The sequence below is a fragment of the Malaya genurostris genome, chromosome 2 (assembly GCF_030247185.1).
Source record: "Malaya genurostris strain Urasoe2022 chromosome 2, Malgen_1.1, whole genome shotgun sequence".
NCBI lineage: Eukaryota > Metazoa > Arthropoda > Insecta > Diptera > Culicidae > Malaya > Malaya genurostris.
Genome location: NC_080571.1, coordinates 330,063,690 through 330,081,669, shown reverse-complemented (window position 1 = coordinate 330,081,669; position 17,980 = coordinate 330,063,690). Strand labels below are relative to the sequence as shown.

Here is a 17,980-nt window from a genome sequence, read left to right as displayed (position 1 = left end):
ATATCAAATTTTAGAAATATTAAAAACTGTACCAGAAAGTATGCACGCACTTTGATTTCGCTGTAAATAATTCTCAAGTGTTAGATATTCAAATTTTATTTGATATACTGATAATATTATACTAAAACAACAGAATATTATTCTCAACATTTGCTACTAAACCATTGTAGACTAGCTGGCGCACCTTCTTGCGAACGTTCCTCATAAAATTCCGTACAGACTTCTTGGCGACAAGTTTTAACACTTTTTTCCAATCTTTTTGTTGAATGGTTTCGGCTGCCGAGACATGTTTCCTAAGATGTGCCTTCGTTAATGCCCAAAATTCCTCAATTGGTCGAAGTTGTGGGCAATTTGGTGGATTCATGTCTTTTGGGACGAAAATGACATTTTTGGTAGTATACCATTCTATCGTTGATTTCGAGTAGTGGCAAAAAATAAGATCTGGCCAGAAGACAACAGGATCCATGTGGCTTCGAATCATGGGTAGAAGTCGTTTTTGTAAACATTCCTTGATGTATATTTCGCTGTTCATTGAAGCAGTGGTGATGAAGAGTTTCGAAATCTTACCGCAGCTACAAATTGCTTGTCAGACCATAGCTTTCTTACCAAATTGTTCGACTTCATGTCTCGGACTGGTTTAACACTTACCCTTCTCGCACCGTATAATATTGTGGTCCCGGCAAGGATTTGTAATCGTGTTTCACGTAGGTTTCGTCGTCCATGATTATGCAGTTCAGATTTCCAGCAAGAATCGTATTGTACAGCTTTCGAACCCTCGGCCTGATCGATGCTTCTTATTTCGGACTACGTTTTGGTTGTTTCTGCTTCTTATAGGTTCGAAGATTCAAACGTTCTTTAGCACGAAGAACATTTGACTTCGAAGTGCCCACTTTTTTGGCCACATCCCGAACTGAAACCTCCTTCTTTTGCTCGAACGCCTTCAGTATATGTTTATCCAACTGAGGGATAGCAGGACCTTTTTTTTTTCGACCCGTTTGTGGTTTATCCTCACTGAACTTCCTGATTGCATTTCGCACGGCTTTTTCACTTACTCCTTCCATTTTTGCTATCTTTCTCGGTGACAGTCCGCGTTCTGTTCACCATTTGTACACAATTTTTCAACGTTGTTCTGCTGAAAGTCCACGCATTTCGTAACAAACTAATGAAAACGAATAAACAACTGCACAAGTGGTTAGAGAAGAGTGTAAACAACAGGACGCAGCCATAAAAATTGACAGATTCTGAACCATTGCGAAATGGCAGCGGTTTTTGGTTGCGTCCATACTTTCTGGGACAGTCTTTAGTTAAATTCTGTATTGTTATATTGCCATCCGGCACAGATTCAAGAACAAATTTCATTGAGCTGACTAATTATCCTAATTATCCTAATAACCAGGGCAACTTTTGACGGAGAAACAGCTTATGCGAATTTTTTTAAACTTTTTTTACATTATAAAGCACTATTTTAAGAATCACTAGTTCAATTTCCGTATATTAATATTGAAATATAAGGTGGTAACAAAGCATTCCTCAAAACCCTTTTTTAAGAATCACGTTGCGCGATGAACTACACGATAACTCGGCGTAGAATTATCTACAATCAAAAATATACTTAAATTTACTTAAAGTGCGAGTTATTTCTTTTCGGACCATAATCTCGGTAATAAATCATAAATCCGAGCCACTCTGTCGATCCCAGTTCTGGTCAACGCTCGGCGTCCTTAACGCTTCACTAAAGCGACGGAATCACATTTTTTGTTCGTTTAGAACATTTTGAAACCGTGGCTTTATGAAGCAAAACGATATCGGTAATTTGTCTATAATTTATGATGATTGCTATCAATTCGCAAACGTTCAACGTTTGGACAGTGATTTGCAATATATACTGTCTGTGTCAAAATAAAAAGTTTGCACATTTTTTTTTGCAATCTTCGTCTCACTCACGTGACATGATCGTGCTGATGGAGGGCTACAGCGCAAACATGAAATTCGAGAGATCATGATCACATGATTTCTAAATGAGTGCTAGACAACGCAATGGTTTCATTGTTAATGTTATAATGGATCTGAATTATCGTTTCATTTAGCATCAAATTGATTAACAGAATGTCTAATTTTTCTTTTGTGTAATTAGTCCAGTGACTCGAGATATACAAAAATATTGATAAATAACTCCGAGTTCAATTTTTGCTCTCAACGTTTTTATCCGGTTTTCACATTTAAAAATACAAGTTCCACTTATCCGACTTTTGCATTCAGTCGTTCATAAATTAAAACAACAATCCTGTTTCAATTTCATTCTTTGATGAAGCTACTCTGAGCTGGTTACAGATTTCTCGAGCGAAGACGGCTTATGTGAAATTACTTATACGAATAATCTCATTGTGATGGAAAAAGTGATTAATTTGCGATCCCTATTATGGGTGGTGGAACTATTTTTAAATAGTGTATTACTTCAAAACAACTAATTAATCATCTTCATATTCAACACCTGTTGTTATTGAGCTGAAAATATTCAATGTTAAATTACAAAATTCATTTTACAGCACATTGGTTGCTTTGAAATGGGTGGTTCGCTAAAACAGTGTAGCCGGGATTGCACTTAATTAGGTGCAGTTTAAACTGATGAAGTTTCAGTACCCGATTAGTTGATCCCATGTAAGGCAATTGATTAGACGTTTAAGATAACTAGTAATATGTGAGCAATTTACCAACGTGTGAACTCATCAGGAGATGTTTTGAAAAACAATTGCTGGAATTTTACTTGAACACGAATGCGGAACTAGATCACCAGTAAAACGAAAATAGTTTGTTGTGTATTTTATATACTATTAACCAAACTTTTATTTTGAGTCTTAAATGTCCTGGTCTTGGTCAACTAATTTTGATACAGATAAGCAGGTTTTTTGATTCAATACGGCGTGTTCAAGCAAAATAGTTACTTCCTGCAAGATTTCGTAACAATCCAGGTGTACCCAACGTATGTGATCAGATACCTATATAGTTAATCGTGGGAACGAACGATAACAGTGAATTCTTAACACTTCCCGGCAGGTAATACTTAACGCGGAACTCAACCGACACGTGATCAGTGTGATCAGTTCCTGCTATTTAATAGCGTACTAGTCGGTTGCACTTAGGCACTTAATCTAATTATCACCCATTACTTCATGTAGTATGGCCAGGTTCACCTGATGGAAGTTCATTGTGTTTCTGGTAGATTCTACGCATTGAGCGAGTTTTTATTGGAAGCACTCGATTTCGCGGCAAAGTCCAATATATTAGGTTTAAATAAATGCATTTTTTTTAATTTTCTATCAATCAGAAACAAAGAAAAAGCAAAGCCAAACAAAATGAGTAAGTACTTTTTTCCAGAAATTTGCCATCCAATCATAAATAGGCTAAAAACTGACATCACTAACGGATCTATTTCTTGCTCTCTTCAGGGGTTCCGACGATGCTTGCGGAGGTGGACGAGCTGCCCTCGGTGCAGCTGGGAGACTACACACTGAGGTTTGAGCTGGAAGAGTTAACACCCTTCGGCAAGGAGGTAGCAGAAAATGAGCTTCGTGAAACGCCCGAAATCAAAGCCAAAGCCATCGCAGAATTAAGAGAGCTACTGAAAGGTGAGTGCACACTCAGAAGCATCAAACTCGAAATCAGGTTCGTCGCTTTGCTTTGACCGAGTGATATATGGATTGGTTTAGTCCTATAGAACAATTTGCTTGCTGTCAAACGGAAAGGTCTTTCAATAAAATATTACTCTTCAATTCCAATGAAGTGTTTCAACTATGATGGTGATTTATAACAAAGTCTAGGTTAGAACGTAAAACAACTATTTCCGACCGAAACTTGTCAACGCTGACAATGAAAAAAAAAAATATTTGTTTTGAAAACAGTTTGCCTTGCACCTGATACATTGTACCTACATACATGTCGAAACATACTTCAAACCAGTTTCGAATCAATTTAGTACAAGTACACGCTCGACACGCTCACGATGAATTTTGTATCGTGCACATTTCCATCACAGTAGGCTGTAGTTAGGATTGTCAGTATTGCTTCAGATATCAACAGACGTTGGTTATTATATTAATATACTATCAATTATTATCAGAAATCCAACATTGAAGTTCATTAGTAACTGTACTTAGTTAATGTAAACCGAGCCTCAGTCTGCTGCTGACTGTTGCACTAGCAATTTGGTGTTTTTGCAATACTTTCCGAAGATCTCAGCAAAGGCCACCCAATCTATCAGAACCTAATTCAAAAAGCTGAGTAAAAATTAAGTTCGTTCAAATTTGTTGATGAAAAAGCTAAGATAGATAATTACTTTTGATAAATTTCCTATAAAAACACGTGTGTAGGCATGTTTTTTTGAGTTTTATTCATCAATTCCATCTCAGTTTTCGCGACAACATTGTTGAAGTAGATCTTACGCTTCACATTGACCCAGCAATTCTCTATGGGACGCATCTGAAAGACGTTGGGCAGGTTCGTCGACTCCTCCAACGATCGCTTCGTGTATTGGTTCGACGCGAGATTCAACCAGAACATCGCGTCTTTACCCTCAAAAGGTGTTTCTTGATGAAAGACGGAACTTCCGGCAGGCATTTTGTACTATTAATTTCCCTGTTCACAGGCAGTCAAGAGCGAAAGAAAAGCGGCTTTGACACCCTTTTCTCGCTGATTGTCAGCAACAACAGCACTTTCTTGGGGAGCTTGGTGTGTGTTAGATGAACTTTACCTCGGACCTCACTTTCTTCGTAGAAGAAGTGAAATACTAAGTGCTCTGTCAGTCGTTGTCATCCAGGGTGAAAAAGATCTCGTCGTCCATCTTGTTCAACCGCTGCCGCTGCGTCATTGTCTGCAGCTTTGAAACCAGTAGACGCGACTTCCGCTTCCTGACAGGGTCCGCCATGTAACTTTTTTTTCAAACATGCAATAAAATACAAACGGTTAATCCGATTTCAAAATTTACTTTTTTCATATTAAAATACAATACTTCCGGTTATTTGTGGAATATAATTTCATTCAAATGGCTGCCTCGGCTGGCTGTGCAGTACGCCATACGGTCGGTCCAGTTTTTTAGTACATTTTCGATTGTATGCAGCTTTATTTCAGCTATGGCTGTAAGAATGTTGTCCTTCAAGGCTTGAATTGTCTCTGGCTAATCCACACAACAGTTATCTTTGACAGCCCCCCAAAGGTAATAGTCTAACGGCGTCGAATCACAGCTCCCAGGGGGCCAAACGACATCCGAATTTCGACTGATAATTCGATCTTCGAAGACTGTGCGCAGAAGATCGATCGTAGCGTTGGCTGTGTGGCACGGAGCGCTGTCTTGTTGGAACCAAATGGTGTCCAAGTCTTCCTCTTCAAGTAACGGGAAGAACCAATCGCTAATCATGACGCGGTAGCGCTCGCCATTGACCGTGGCGGCGGCACCTGCCTCATTTTCGAAGAAAAATACCCCAATGATGCCGCCAGACCAAAATCCGCACCAAACCGTCACTCTCTGAGAATGCATCGGCTTCTCCATGATAACGTGCGGGTTTTCCGCGTCCTTCAGATGCGACAATTTTGCTTATTAACATACCCGCCGAGATGAAAATGTGCCTCATCCGAGAAGATGATTTTTTGGCAAAAATCGGCGTCTTCTTCAAGCTGATTTTCAAAGTAAAACTGCACTATTTTCACGCGTTCCTCAAGCGTATACACAACCATTTCCGTTCAGCGGAAGGATAAAACTACGTTTTTGTCAAATCAGAAGTGACATTAAGGTTACCAATGTCGAAATAACCGCTAGTACAAAAAAAAAGTTAGATGGCGGACCCTGTATGTTCATGTTCTCTAGGTACTTTTTCATTATTTGGCCGGTTGTTCCTATCTCCCGGCCAAACGCATGCAGCGATGTAGCCACTTTTCTCTCGGTATTCCTTTTCAGTTTCCTTCGAAGCTTCTTTTCACTCAGGATCGTCGGTTGTCCGGAATCGGGCTTTCTTTCGATGCTCTGATTGTTGTCTAATAGTGCCAAGATATTGTAGATGCCAATACGGGCGTTTCCGATGTTCACAAAGTGCCGCACGATTTCTGTTTTCGACGCGGCGGGGTACCGTCTTTTGAACGCGCACACTGCTCAACGCAGTTGCTTCAATGTTTTTGCCATCACGGTTGGTGTTAATTGCGCTACGCCGAGCAACGATTACCTTCTACCCTATCAAAAGGAAAATAACGATTAGACCGCACAGTATATCACCGGAGGATCGTTATCATCTTTGAAGGTGACTTTGTATGACTCACCGCGCCATGCGTGTGAAGACGATCGAAGACAATAGTCTGAGTCAGTACAATACGTCACTGCGATACATCCACTTCGGAAATAAATTTAGTGTTGAAATTGAACTTATTGGCTACCTTTACCGTTGATTATTAATTATACCTACGTATACTTAACTATTAGCTGCCTAGATATAAAGTAGATTAAAAGGTGAGAAACTATGGATTACTATAAAGTTGTGAAATGTATATAAGGCCCTTTCACCGCGATTTCGGTTTTTATTCGCTCCATTATGTTAAGGTCTGAGGACAGAGAGTCGCGTGTTGAGTTTTAAATCGACCACGTGGCTTGCTCAATTCCCCTTTGGGCATCGTATTTCTCTTGTACTCTCGCGTATATGAGCAAACTGTACCGGGTTGCCAGCATACATGTTATTATTTTGATGAAAAATTTTATCACATAAACTTGAACATTACATAGATTCCAATGAACAATGAAAAAATATTCAACTTTCACAAAGATTGAATGCGAAACAAAAAATGTGTTTATATACAATGAAACGTCTGTGTGTTTGGCAGCCTTGTCGAGCCAATTTTATTTCTCTCTCCTTTTTTAGAATGCTATCAGGAAACCAAAGCGAAAAAAATGGCGGATGCATTGAAACTGACTTTGTTTCACAGAAAAATACAAGACTTTATTTTTATCACTATACCATATATGTTTTTATGTACTAATCGCATCTAAATTAAATTATCTCAACTTTGTCACGGTAGATTTATGATACAAGCCTTCAAAGCCGAGATATTCGTTGAACAAGTAGAGGTATGCATTTTCGAGCGTTCCAATTTTCAGCAGTTCTTCAGTCAGAAAAAATGCAACTCGACCGCTAAACTCAATGAATCATTATGAAAATTTCACAGAATATTCTCAACTAAATTTCAAAGACATTGTCAGGTGGGTTTTTCTATACTCTGCACCGTTTCCAAGAAAATTTAATTTAAAACGGGAAAATAGCAAAAAACCTACCACTTTACGGTACTGTCCTCAGCCCTTAATGCACGCTTTTACTTGCATTGAGGCAGTCCTCAAAAAATATACTATGAAAATCCCAGAAAACCAGCATCATAATCTTACCGACCCATTGGACCTCCCTCCAAGGCACTCGTGCTGCTTCAAAGCACGACTTCAATCCATTGTCGAGTAATCAGTTTGTTCTTTAACGTATAATAATAACCCGGCGAACAACCGTAACTACGTTAACACTGGGTATAAATGAACGATATATAATATTAACGTATAATACTGAATCCAGCCAAACATGTATTTGAAGTGCACTAGCGTTAGTCTTTTTAACCCTAAATAAGTATGTGCGGGATCCAGCGGTAGGATAACTTTCTCTTCTGCAGAATCTTGCCCAACTATGATAAGTTCGCGCACATTCTCTTTTCGTCATCCAGTACAATTTAGTGTTTTTTTTTATTATTATTATCTTTATTGTGCTCCGGATTTAACCTCCAATTTATTTAGTTTTGACACTGTTCGCTTCGTATCTTTTATTTCTGTTTCTGATTTCGGGAGGGGCCATGGCCCCTCGGGCCTCCCTCTGGGTACATACCTGCTTGAGGTAAATGCTTTCCATTTGTAATTTACCATTTGGAGAGCTCATATATAAATTTGAGTGACACTAAACTGATAGTATAGTACGAATCTGCAGGGAACTGTCAAACTTTTGCGAGATCTTATATAGCTGCTGTATGCATAACATGAGGTCTGAGCCAGTGTCATCTCAAATCGGCAATTTCCATCTCTAAAACTCACTATATACTAAAATGGAAACGACATACACGTAAGATTACAAACGCCTGTAGCGAAATTTGAAAAGTGTATTTAGGAAAATGCAAATGTTAAGGTTCTACTTCTATCTTAGGAACACAACCATTGTTGAAAAACACAAGAGCAGTTTTCTCCGCTACTGGTAGATGAATTTTTAAGAAAAAAAAAGTCAGTTTATTTACCAAACAAACTAATTTTGCTCTTTTAAATTTCCGCTCAACGACAGTAAAGAAAACTGTTTTTGCGTTTTGCAACAATGGCGTAGAATCGTAACATTCACTGTGGCCGAGCATCCCGTGAAAAAATAAACCATTGATTTTACAGCATAAACAATTGATTCACAATTTTATTGTATCTTGATAAGATTTTTTTCATTTTCAACGATTCAATATATTGTTTCTACGATTCACAATTGATTTTATTGTAAACGTGGTGTTTCAAACAATATGCAAACATTGTTTTCCAAGAAAAAATATAAAAGGTAACGGCTCCCTATTTCATCTGAGCTCCTATTTCCATCTCATCCCTTCACCTCATTACTTTGAACATGAATAATATTTTACAACCTTCCTGAAGCAAACTGTGAAATGTTTTAAAATTATTATAAAAGCTATTGTCACACTTTCCTATTGAAAAAAATGGTTTTAAGTTCTTCGGTGATCGTTTTTTCATTTAAAATAAACTCAATTTTTCAATTGAGGACACATTTTCGTCTCAAGATTTACAGTTCGTCATGTTTCTGAATATCTACTAATAGATTCGTCTCAAAACATGATTACTATTTAAAACTTCGAAAATTACCCGACAAGCAATAAAAGTCTTCAAAAATATGAAATGAAAACTATCTAACGGGTTGGAAAACTGACATGTGAACACAATGATGTAATGAAAACCGCGAAAATGTTACCGCAGAGACGGGACTCGAACCCGTAGCTAACTCCTAACCGGGGAAATTGTTTTACCAATTAAACTACCCTGCATATGAATATATGGAACTGTAAGTGAATACCGTGGTGGCTAAGTAGAGCGAAGCATGATTAGTTTCGTCCAATCAATTGGACTTTCTCTTCATGTGATCAGTATGCGAACGCAAAAATCTACACAATACAGATGAATCTGTATAAATGGCATCTCTGGTTCTGCATTTTGTTTTAAGAAGGGCTAATGTCTAAATAGTAACAATTACTTTGTTGTTTTTATTCAAGGTTCATCAAATTAACTTTACAGTAAAATTTTTAATTTAAAGCGAAAGGTAACGGAAACGACCGAAAAAATTTTAAACGTTGAAATGATTTCAAACTGTTTCTAAAAATATCGTATGTTGTCTCATAGTTGGCATTAGGCCATTTTTAAGAAGAATTGAACACATTTTGAACCTGAGATTATAATAGTAGAATATTTTGTTTTGATTGCTGTCGCCATTACTAATTTATAGGATGAGTAAAGGACCAACGATAGGATGGATAAAAATCCATTGAGATGAAATTATGAGCAGAGTAGTGAACACATCATAAGTGTTTTTATGAATATTAGTTAAATTTTCTAGAAATGTGATTCAATTCTCAACGCGGAGCAAGGCGAATGAAGCAGTAATATGAAACAGTTATAGCGATTTTACTGGCTTTTCGGGGTTTGAAGGCGACGTCCTTACAAATGAGATGAAATAGGAAGCCCTTATCCAATGCAAAATGCTATGATTTGAATTGTTACGATACTTAACAACCTGTACATTCTGTTGTAAAAAGCATGTTCACAATTAATTGAATATAACAATACATTAAAAAATTTCACATTAAAATATTTTTTAATGGTCAAAGCAAAATTATGGAAGGTTTTGTAACAACAAATCGTATTGTTTTTCTACAATTTTTTTATTCGGTATAGCAAGGGCAAATCCCAAGATATTTCGTTCACGACTGATTTACTGATGCTCCTTCGACAATTAAGTGATCTTGACTTGGAAGTTCCTGATTTTGTCGGTATTTACGACATCAATGGATCTGGAAATATTTTTGTCTAAATCAACTTTAAATTTATGTTAAAAAATGCTTCTGCAGTGCGGTGCATCATCCTTGAACAGTAAATGACATAAATTCATATGTTAGCTATGTATTAAGCGTTCTTTCTTGTGCGTACAAATTCAATATGCAAACACATATTTCTAACCGTTGGCACGTGTTTTGAATTGGCGTTGATTTTATATAATGGATGCACTTGGTAATCATGCACATGTGAGAAAACGTATTTTACTCACAATTGACGAATGATGTGGCCTTTTGTAAACTCATCAGTATTAGCAATTGAATTTTCAGTATTTAATGTGAAAATTCTACACTTATGAGCAGCACTTCATTATAAGCGAACGAATGATCTCACTTCCAGCGATAATGAATAATAAATGATTATAACCTTAACTTCTTCAACTTGTGATTGATAGCATGATGGATGGAGAATGTTTGAAGCTAATTTAACTTGAACTTTCTCAACTCAGGGCAAGATGACCTGGTGGTACCTCTGGACAATGACGACTGGATGGTTCGATTCTTACGGCCCTGCAAGTTTTACCCGAAGAGTGCACTTGAACTGGTAAATATAATTTATTTCGAAGGATTGCGAACTTGTTTAATTCATTATTTCCTATAATGTTTAGATTCAACGGTACTACCAGTTTAAGGTTAAACATTTTGACATGTACCACGATTTAAGTCCTTCGCGGGAGGTTAACATATTCAAGCAGAACATCCTGGCAGTGTTTCCAAACCGGGATCAACTAGGACGTCGAATCCTGCTACTTGAACTCGGAAAACCATGGAAACACAAAGAAGTCACGTTGGACGAGGTGTTCAAAGGAAGTGTGCTGTTCCTGGAAGCTGCCATGCTGGAACCGGAAACACAAGTTCACGGCGCTGTCGTAATCTTCGATATGGACGGTCTTACGATGCAACAAGCCTGGCAGTTCACACCACCATTCGCGAAACGCATTGTTGACTGGTTACAGGACGCCGTTCCCCTTCGAATCAAAGGAATTCATATCATTAACCAACCAAAGATATTCAACATCGTGTTTGCCCTGTTCAAACCAATTTTGCGCGAAAAACTGCGCACCCGTATCGTGTTTCACGGAACTGATCGGGGCTCACTGTACAAGCACATATCTAGGGAATGCCTTCCGCCATGTTACGGTGGAACAGTGAATGCCCCTCGCGTTCAGGGTGAACAGTGGTATGAATTGTTACTCAAATGTGATGGTGAGTACACCGCAATCAACAAATATGGTTACAAGAAACAACTGGAAGAGATTAAGAATAAGAAAAATAAAAAGAAATGAGTTCAGGAAGGCACCATAAATTAGCAAAAATATGACAAATCGATCTATCGATGACAAAATAACGCAAATGTGATGAAAAACAGGCTAAGCAAATTCACTATAAATTATTTGAGAGATAGCACTTAGATTTATTTCGAACAATTAGACTAAGGATAAAATCTCCGAGCTCAATCATTCCTACAGTGATTCTAAACATTATGTATTGGTTCTTGAACTTTTATAAAGAACACACGCGTAGCCATAGAAGTTGTGAATAATAAACACTAATTATTAATTATTGTACCGTATAACCGTTAAAAAAATATTTTTGATTCAAATGTTTACACATCGACATGAAGTAATCGTGAATAAAAGTTTTCAGTTTGCTTGTGACGAAATGGACCGAACATTTTTATTTGAAGAAATCTCTAAATCGTTGAACCCAAAAAAATGAAGCAAATAAGTTAAATGGGATCTGGGTCGTAATAAACATCTGGTGAAAATAGCATCTATTTATCAAAACATAAAGTTAGAAAAATAAAATGAATTATCTCAGTTCGATCTTGTAGTTATAAAATGCTCGAATATTTATGTTGTTTATTTAAGAGTTTATATATTAGATAGCAATATTAGCACAAGAATAAAAATGATAAATGTTGTATAAATAGTTTAATTGAGGGTAGGGTTAAAATAATGCGCCATATATCATCAATAAAGAGGTAAATTATTAAAGTTGAAGGTTCCAAATCACGTACACAAAATCCGCAATTTACTCCATGTTCGTATCTGGAATGTTCGAGCCCCAACCTGGAAGGATTCGTAGTGTCAGTAGAGTCGTAGCACTAGCCATGCAATGGTTCTGTACACTCTGAATCGGCTGCGAAGTATGTTGAAACAGAAGGTCAAATTCCACTACAGGAATGTAATACCAAGGCTTTGCTTTTTCGTATCTGGAAATAATGTGTGTGTGTGTGTGTGTGTGTGTGTGTGTGTGTGTGTGTGTGTGTGTGTGTGTGTGTGTGTGTGTGTGTGTGTGTGCTCTGATTCGTTGCGATCAAGGGAAGATCCCGTCTCTGCGAAATGCCTGCATCACATGGACTTCAACACTACAGAAATATTCTAAAACAACAATAGGTTGTTCGGACGGCGCTAAGCTTTCAAGATATACTCAGTTAGAAGGCCGAATGTAATATACCATTCGACTCAACTCGACGAACTAAGCAAATGTCTGTGCGTATGTGTGAGTATGTATGTGTGCATGTGACAAATAATGTCACTCGATTTTCTCAGAGATGGCTGAGCCGATTTTCACAAACTCAGATTCAAATGAAAGATCTTACGGTCCCATGCATCGCTACTGAATTTAATCTTTATCCGACTTTCGGTTCCGGAATTACGAGGCAATATATGCAAATCTATGAGAAAATGATCCTTTAATTTTCCCGGAAATTTCTCAACCGATTTTTACAAATTCGAAATCGGCCGAAACGTCGGGCAATTTTATAAACTAATCGTTTGCCTATATCTATTTGACTGAGAAAGCCGCATTTGTTCCAATAAAACTCCAAATCAGTCGATACATACAAACTTGAGATTTTTACAAACTAAGATGCAAATCAAAGGTCTTGAAATTCTTCAAAAAAAATGCGAAAAGTTGATCCAGATCCAACATTTGGTTCCGGTATTACAGTGCGATTAGTAAAATTTTTCAATTGCATGAGTATTTTTTCACAAGCGCCCACATTATCTAAATGACGGAATGCGCAATGAATTCTTACTCGACTGCATGATTTTTCAGTGCTCGATCGGTTCGGTGTAGAATTTTCGCCTGAGTTGGCTGCTCGATGACAGTGACATTGTAAATGTCATTGAATATTCGCTCATTTTATGAATGTGTTAGTGTAAAATTTAGGCGACTTAAGCCATTTCACTACGCTCCAGCTAGAGGAATGGATGATGCTGACTAAGGTAGGCCGTTTTATTAATTTCCAGCGAATTTCAACAGTTTTTGTTGGAATTCTGATTATTTACTAGTTCTGTATATCCGAAAAACATAAATATTTAAATGTGTATATTCAGTTATGTAATGTTTCCATTTAAGAATAAACTGAAAATCAGCACGAAAACGTGCAAACTCGGGAAAGAAGAAGAAAATTGACAATTCAGTCCGCATCTTCTCACTCAATTCCGACAGATTTCCGAATCAACCGGTTGTAGGCGAAATTCATTCGGAATCGGTTGTTGCACTGGAGTTGGAATTGATTCGGAATTCCACATGATTTCCACATGGAATTCCGAATGAAAATTTCTCGCCGATTCGGAATTGATTCGGATCTGATAATGTGGGGCGATGATGAAACGAGGTGCACACTTTAATAAAATAGCGCGCAGGGTTGCCACATTTAAATCTTAAACAACTTGATATAACTGCTCACAATTTGAAAAGGTGATGGTAGTTTATACCAACGAAAGTTTTTGATTTTATTCAAGTCTGACACTTTTTTTTTTAGATTACACCAGATCGTGACGTCTCATACATTATTAAGGCATTTGACATCAAAAACAATTTCTTTAGTTTTGCGAGTTTTTTATACGGATTTCCGAAGTTACGCGATTTTTTAAACGAATTTCCGAAGTAATGCGGTTTTTTACGTGGATTTCTGAAGTTACGCGGTTCTTTTACACGGTACGTGTCCCCCGCGTAAAAAAAGACCTTAGTGCAAAACAATTCGACCAATTCTCACACGATTTCCTTGTAAGTATAAATGTCAAATTCATTTTCTTGACGTATAAATCACACGAGAATTCGATCGGAATAAAACAAAAATAAACTTGTAATTTTAACCAACAGCATCGTTATGTGAATGTAGCACCCAAATAGTGTCGAGATGTGAAAGCTACTCCCAGAATAGTGTCCATCGCGGTGGCATTTGCAAGTGTTCGCCGAGCTGAATGAGCAAATTTGACACACAGATCATAATATGTGAGCCTGTATGTTTGTTTTCTGTGCTGATATGCAGCATATTTTTTTCTGAAGGTCGATGGGACAGCTTGGATTTTTAGATTTGGACGTGCAAAATTTATTCTATCTCTCTACTTCATTTACTCCCCCGTAACAAACCACACAACTACGCAATCAACAAATATTAATAATACACTTCAAAAGAAATAATGAAATTTTTGATTCATTTCACACCAGCAGAAAACCAGTTACAGCTAATTACAAGTGTTGCAAAAATTTCGTGCTCACCCTTTACACGACTAACTTCAAAATTCTCTGCACTTATCTGGAACCAGTGTGCTCGGAAGATACGGATCTCGCCGTCGAAGAAAGATTTTTAATATTTTATCCACATTTCACGCATTTTTTTAAGCGGTCAAATATCCAACAATTGTCAACATCAACGTCTTAGCGTTTGTAAAGAATTTAACGTACTAAGAATTTCCACTCTGTATTTCGATCTATTGATGCTTTTTTATGGATAACTCGAGCTCGATCAGAATTTAAAAAAAAATCGTATTCAATCGAACTAATCAGATTCGAACGAAACACAGAATCAGAATGATATTTTTGTAGACTGATCGCATCAGCCAGATGCATGAGAGTCTGTTAGAGCATTGATATTAGATTTGTAATTGTTAGTTTCGTTCGGAATGGAAAAATATCAAAAGCCGACACGAAACATGCCGTGCTTGGTAACAAAGACCTTTCAAACTAATTACCATACCAATACCATAACTTTCATTAATTGTAACTTTTTATTTCTTCTTAAAGCTACTTATTTAAATTCTTAGTAGTTTATGTTCAAACTAATAATCGCTCGATCTCCTGTTGAATTGTAACAATTTGTGACTTTAGTTGAGAACCCTCGTTAATCGTAACCGAACAAGACACAATCGGGCGTGAGACTCCACAGGCACGTCCAAGAGCTTGCTTAGAGCGAACAAATACATATGGAACATTCTTGTCCTCGCATAGTAACGGCAAATGAAGAATGATTTCCAAAGGTTCCGCATCGGCCGCCATCACGATGAATTCGGCCAGTCCACGATTCAAAGTCTTGGTTGCTTCGTTAGCTCCCCGACGCAATTGCTTATAGTTGACGGCTTGCTGAATCAATGTCATGATCTTCGACGTTAGTGCTTGGTCCGCCAGCGGATATGCCTTCGGGTTAACTTCGTCCGCCTGGAAATAAATACACCCGGTCGAATAAGGTTAGAGCATGTATTTTAGTAGAACCCCGATATGCGGAGCGAACATGTTAGTGTAAACTATTCATACCATTTTATGCTTTTAGTCGTTATTTAGTGGGAAACGGTACCAAATTACTTAATTCAAACTGTAGTTTTATTAAAGCCTCAGCTTGTAGCTTCATTGGCCGTCTTTCACAAAATTATACTGTTTGCGCTTCTGCTTCACCTCGTGTTGTGTTGATTTCAAACGTATCTGTCATTTTGATGCAATGAGTGCCATGCTTGGAACCCACTAACAGCGATGCCAGATTTCACTAAAACTATACACCTAAAAAATTATAGTAATAACACAAACAAATTTCCAGACATGATAGTCACAATCTTTTTTTGGCGCACATCTACGGTCCTCCGTGAAACTGGCACCAATGGTGATAAATTGGTTGCACTGCTGAGTTCCCATCATCGCATTCATAATGCAAATGTCAAACCGTGAGAACCCTTTCGATACGTTAGCTCATTTGTATATTTTGAGATTTCATGGCACACTTTGGTCGAAATGATAACAATGCAATTAATCTCGCGCTCCACCAAGCGGTAAGTGCAGTCATTTTAGAAGGTACCGGGAACGGACCAGATTTTTTTAAATATTTGTAAGCACATACATGTCTTTATTATTTATCTTTGGTAATAATGTCTAGGGTAACGATACCCCCATTTGCTCCAGTATGAATCTCATATAGACGATCTAAGCTAGAGTGAGATCTGCTGTCTTTGCTCGATTCATTCATTCTAAAGGTAAATGAAAAGTGACCAATTCGTTTCGAGCTACCGCATTGCTATAATAGCAATATTGCCCAACTTGATTCACAATCAGATCTGTGGAGTTCCAGTATATTGTATTTTGATGGCAAATATTTTACATTTCAACAATCTACAATCTGAAAGAGTTGTTCACAACTCATTGAATAATTTATATATTGGAATACAAACCTTTGCCGAAATTTGAACAGCCGAATGCTGCCGGAGTTTTTACTGCAGCAAAATGACTACTTTGACAGTTTACCGAACTCCGGTGGTCTGAAAGCTGTTTACCAAGATTCTGATAAACCAAAATCTTCAATTAATTGATTTCAATAAAATGATCGATTGATTGATTGAAACGGTAATTTACCAAAACCATACATCAGTATAACATTTCGAATTACCGAGAATTCGCCGAATGTTTTGAAAAAAAAAAATATTTTCGCCGAGATTTCAGTTAAATATTGCTTTTTTGTCGAGCTTTTCCGCTATTTTTTCACGGCGAGGTCAAAATTAATTGTTAAGTATTTATTGTTTTCTCCTGAGTCGGATAATCTTATTGACTATTTTCCGATTTAAAAATATACCGAACAGGTATATTCTATGCCATACATAAATGCCAAACTTCTCGAGCAAATTGTTACGAAAACAACAAAAGAAATGGTTTAATTTATAATCCATTTTCACATTACTATGGCCACAGATATGCCTCCACAGCTTCTACATCGCAGTACCCTCTATTTTGCAATTATCACTGAAACTAGTATTGTTCTGTTGCTGTTTTTTAGCAAAACACTGAACAAAATCGTTCCAACGTGTTCATCCAACTGTTGTACCGTCAGTATCAAAAGAAATTGGAAAATATGTTATGAATAATATGCGTTACTCTCGTTAAATTCATTTAACGTTGATTTCAATTTTATCGATTAATGCAAATCTAAACACTAAATACGTTAGGACTTTTCCAATAAATACTATAGGCACTAAGAAGAATATTCACACTTCTATACTTGGCAAAAGAAAATATATTTTATATTTCATAGAAGATAGAGCTACTCAAAATGTGGATTAGAATAATAAAGTTTGCCTTACGCGAAATAAAACATTTAAATTCGGCCATATATCACAGTAGGTGGTTAGAGCATTATAATATGAAACCATATAAAAGTTGTCGTATGTTCGAGCTTTGGCCTGGAAGGGTTCTTAGTGTCAGTGGAATCGTAGCACCAGCCATGCAATGATTCTTTCGCTATGAATCTGCTGCGAAGTCTGTCGCAATATAAGGTCTACAAAACCAAGGCTTTATTTTGCTTACAACACGGAAGATTTTCAAAAAAATTGAACCGTATCAGATAGTATTGTTGATTATGCGAGAATCGAATAGTACCTATATTAATTTTCAGCATACTAATCAATAATGTTTGGAGGGATTGTTCTGGCATCCCTGCTAATAAAATGCTTGCTATAAAAAGCTATAAAATTCCATCTTCACGCGTCGACTTTAGCCTTGCCTTTTGATTTGGATTGAAATATTTCAAGGTGTGTGTAGGGATGTCGGAAATTTC

The 17,980-nt window shown here is 37.2% G+C and overlaps 2 protein-coding genes across 3 annotated transcripts in view; one reads left to right on the top strand and one right to left on the bottom strand.

Annotated features, from left to right (window-relative positions):
* The window catches only part of LOC131431521 (retinaldehyde-binding protein 1), a 34,022-nt gene extending 21,864 nt beyond the window's left edge, over window positions 1-12,158 (top strand). Inside the window, exons 2-5 of one of the 2 annotated variants that reach the window (XM_058597300.1) lie at window positions 3,326-3,357; window positions 3,447-3,626; window positions 10,605-10,699; window positions 10,764-12,158. In XM_058597300.1, the coding sequence (XP_058453283.1) occupies window positions 3,354-3,357; window positions 3,447-3,626; window positions 10,605-10,699; window positions 10,764-11,441 (957 nt within the window). In that variant the 5' untranslated portion in view covers window positions 3,326-3,353 and the 3' untranslated portion in view covers window positions 11,442-12,158. The remainder of the gene's footprint in view (window positions 1-3,325; window positions 3,358-3,446; window positions 3,627-10,604; window positions 10,700-10,763) is intronic. The other variant, XM_058597301.1, reaches the window with a different exon arrangement.
* A 3,002-nt stretch (window positions 12,159-15,160) lies between these two features.
* On the bottom strand, window positions 15,161-15,873 carry LOC131427808 (NHP2-like protein 1 homolog). The gene is made up of 2 exons (XM_058591333.1): window positions 15,703-15,873; window positions 15,161-15,606 (listed from the first exon to the last, which is right to left on the bottom strand). The coding sequence occupies exons 1-2, from the start codon at window positions 15,703-15,705 to the stop codon at window positions 15,226-15,228; spliced, it is 384 nt and encodes a 127-aa protein (XP_058447316.1). The 5' UTR covers window positions 15,706-15,873; the 3' UTR covers window positions 15,161-15,225.
* Between the last annotated feature and the right edge of the window lie 2,107 nt (window positions 15,874-17,980).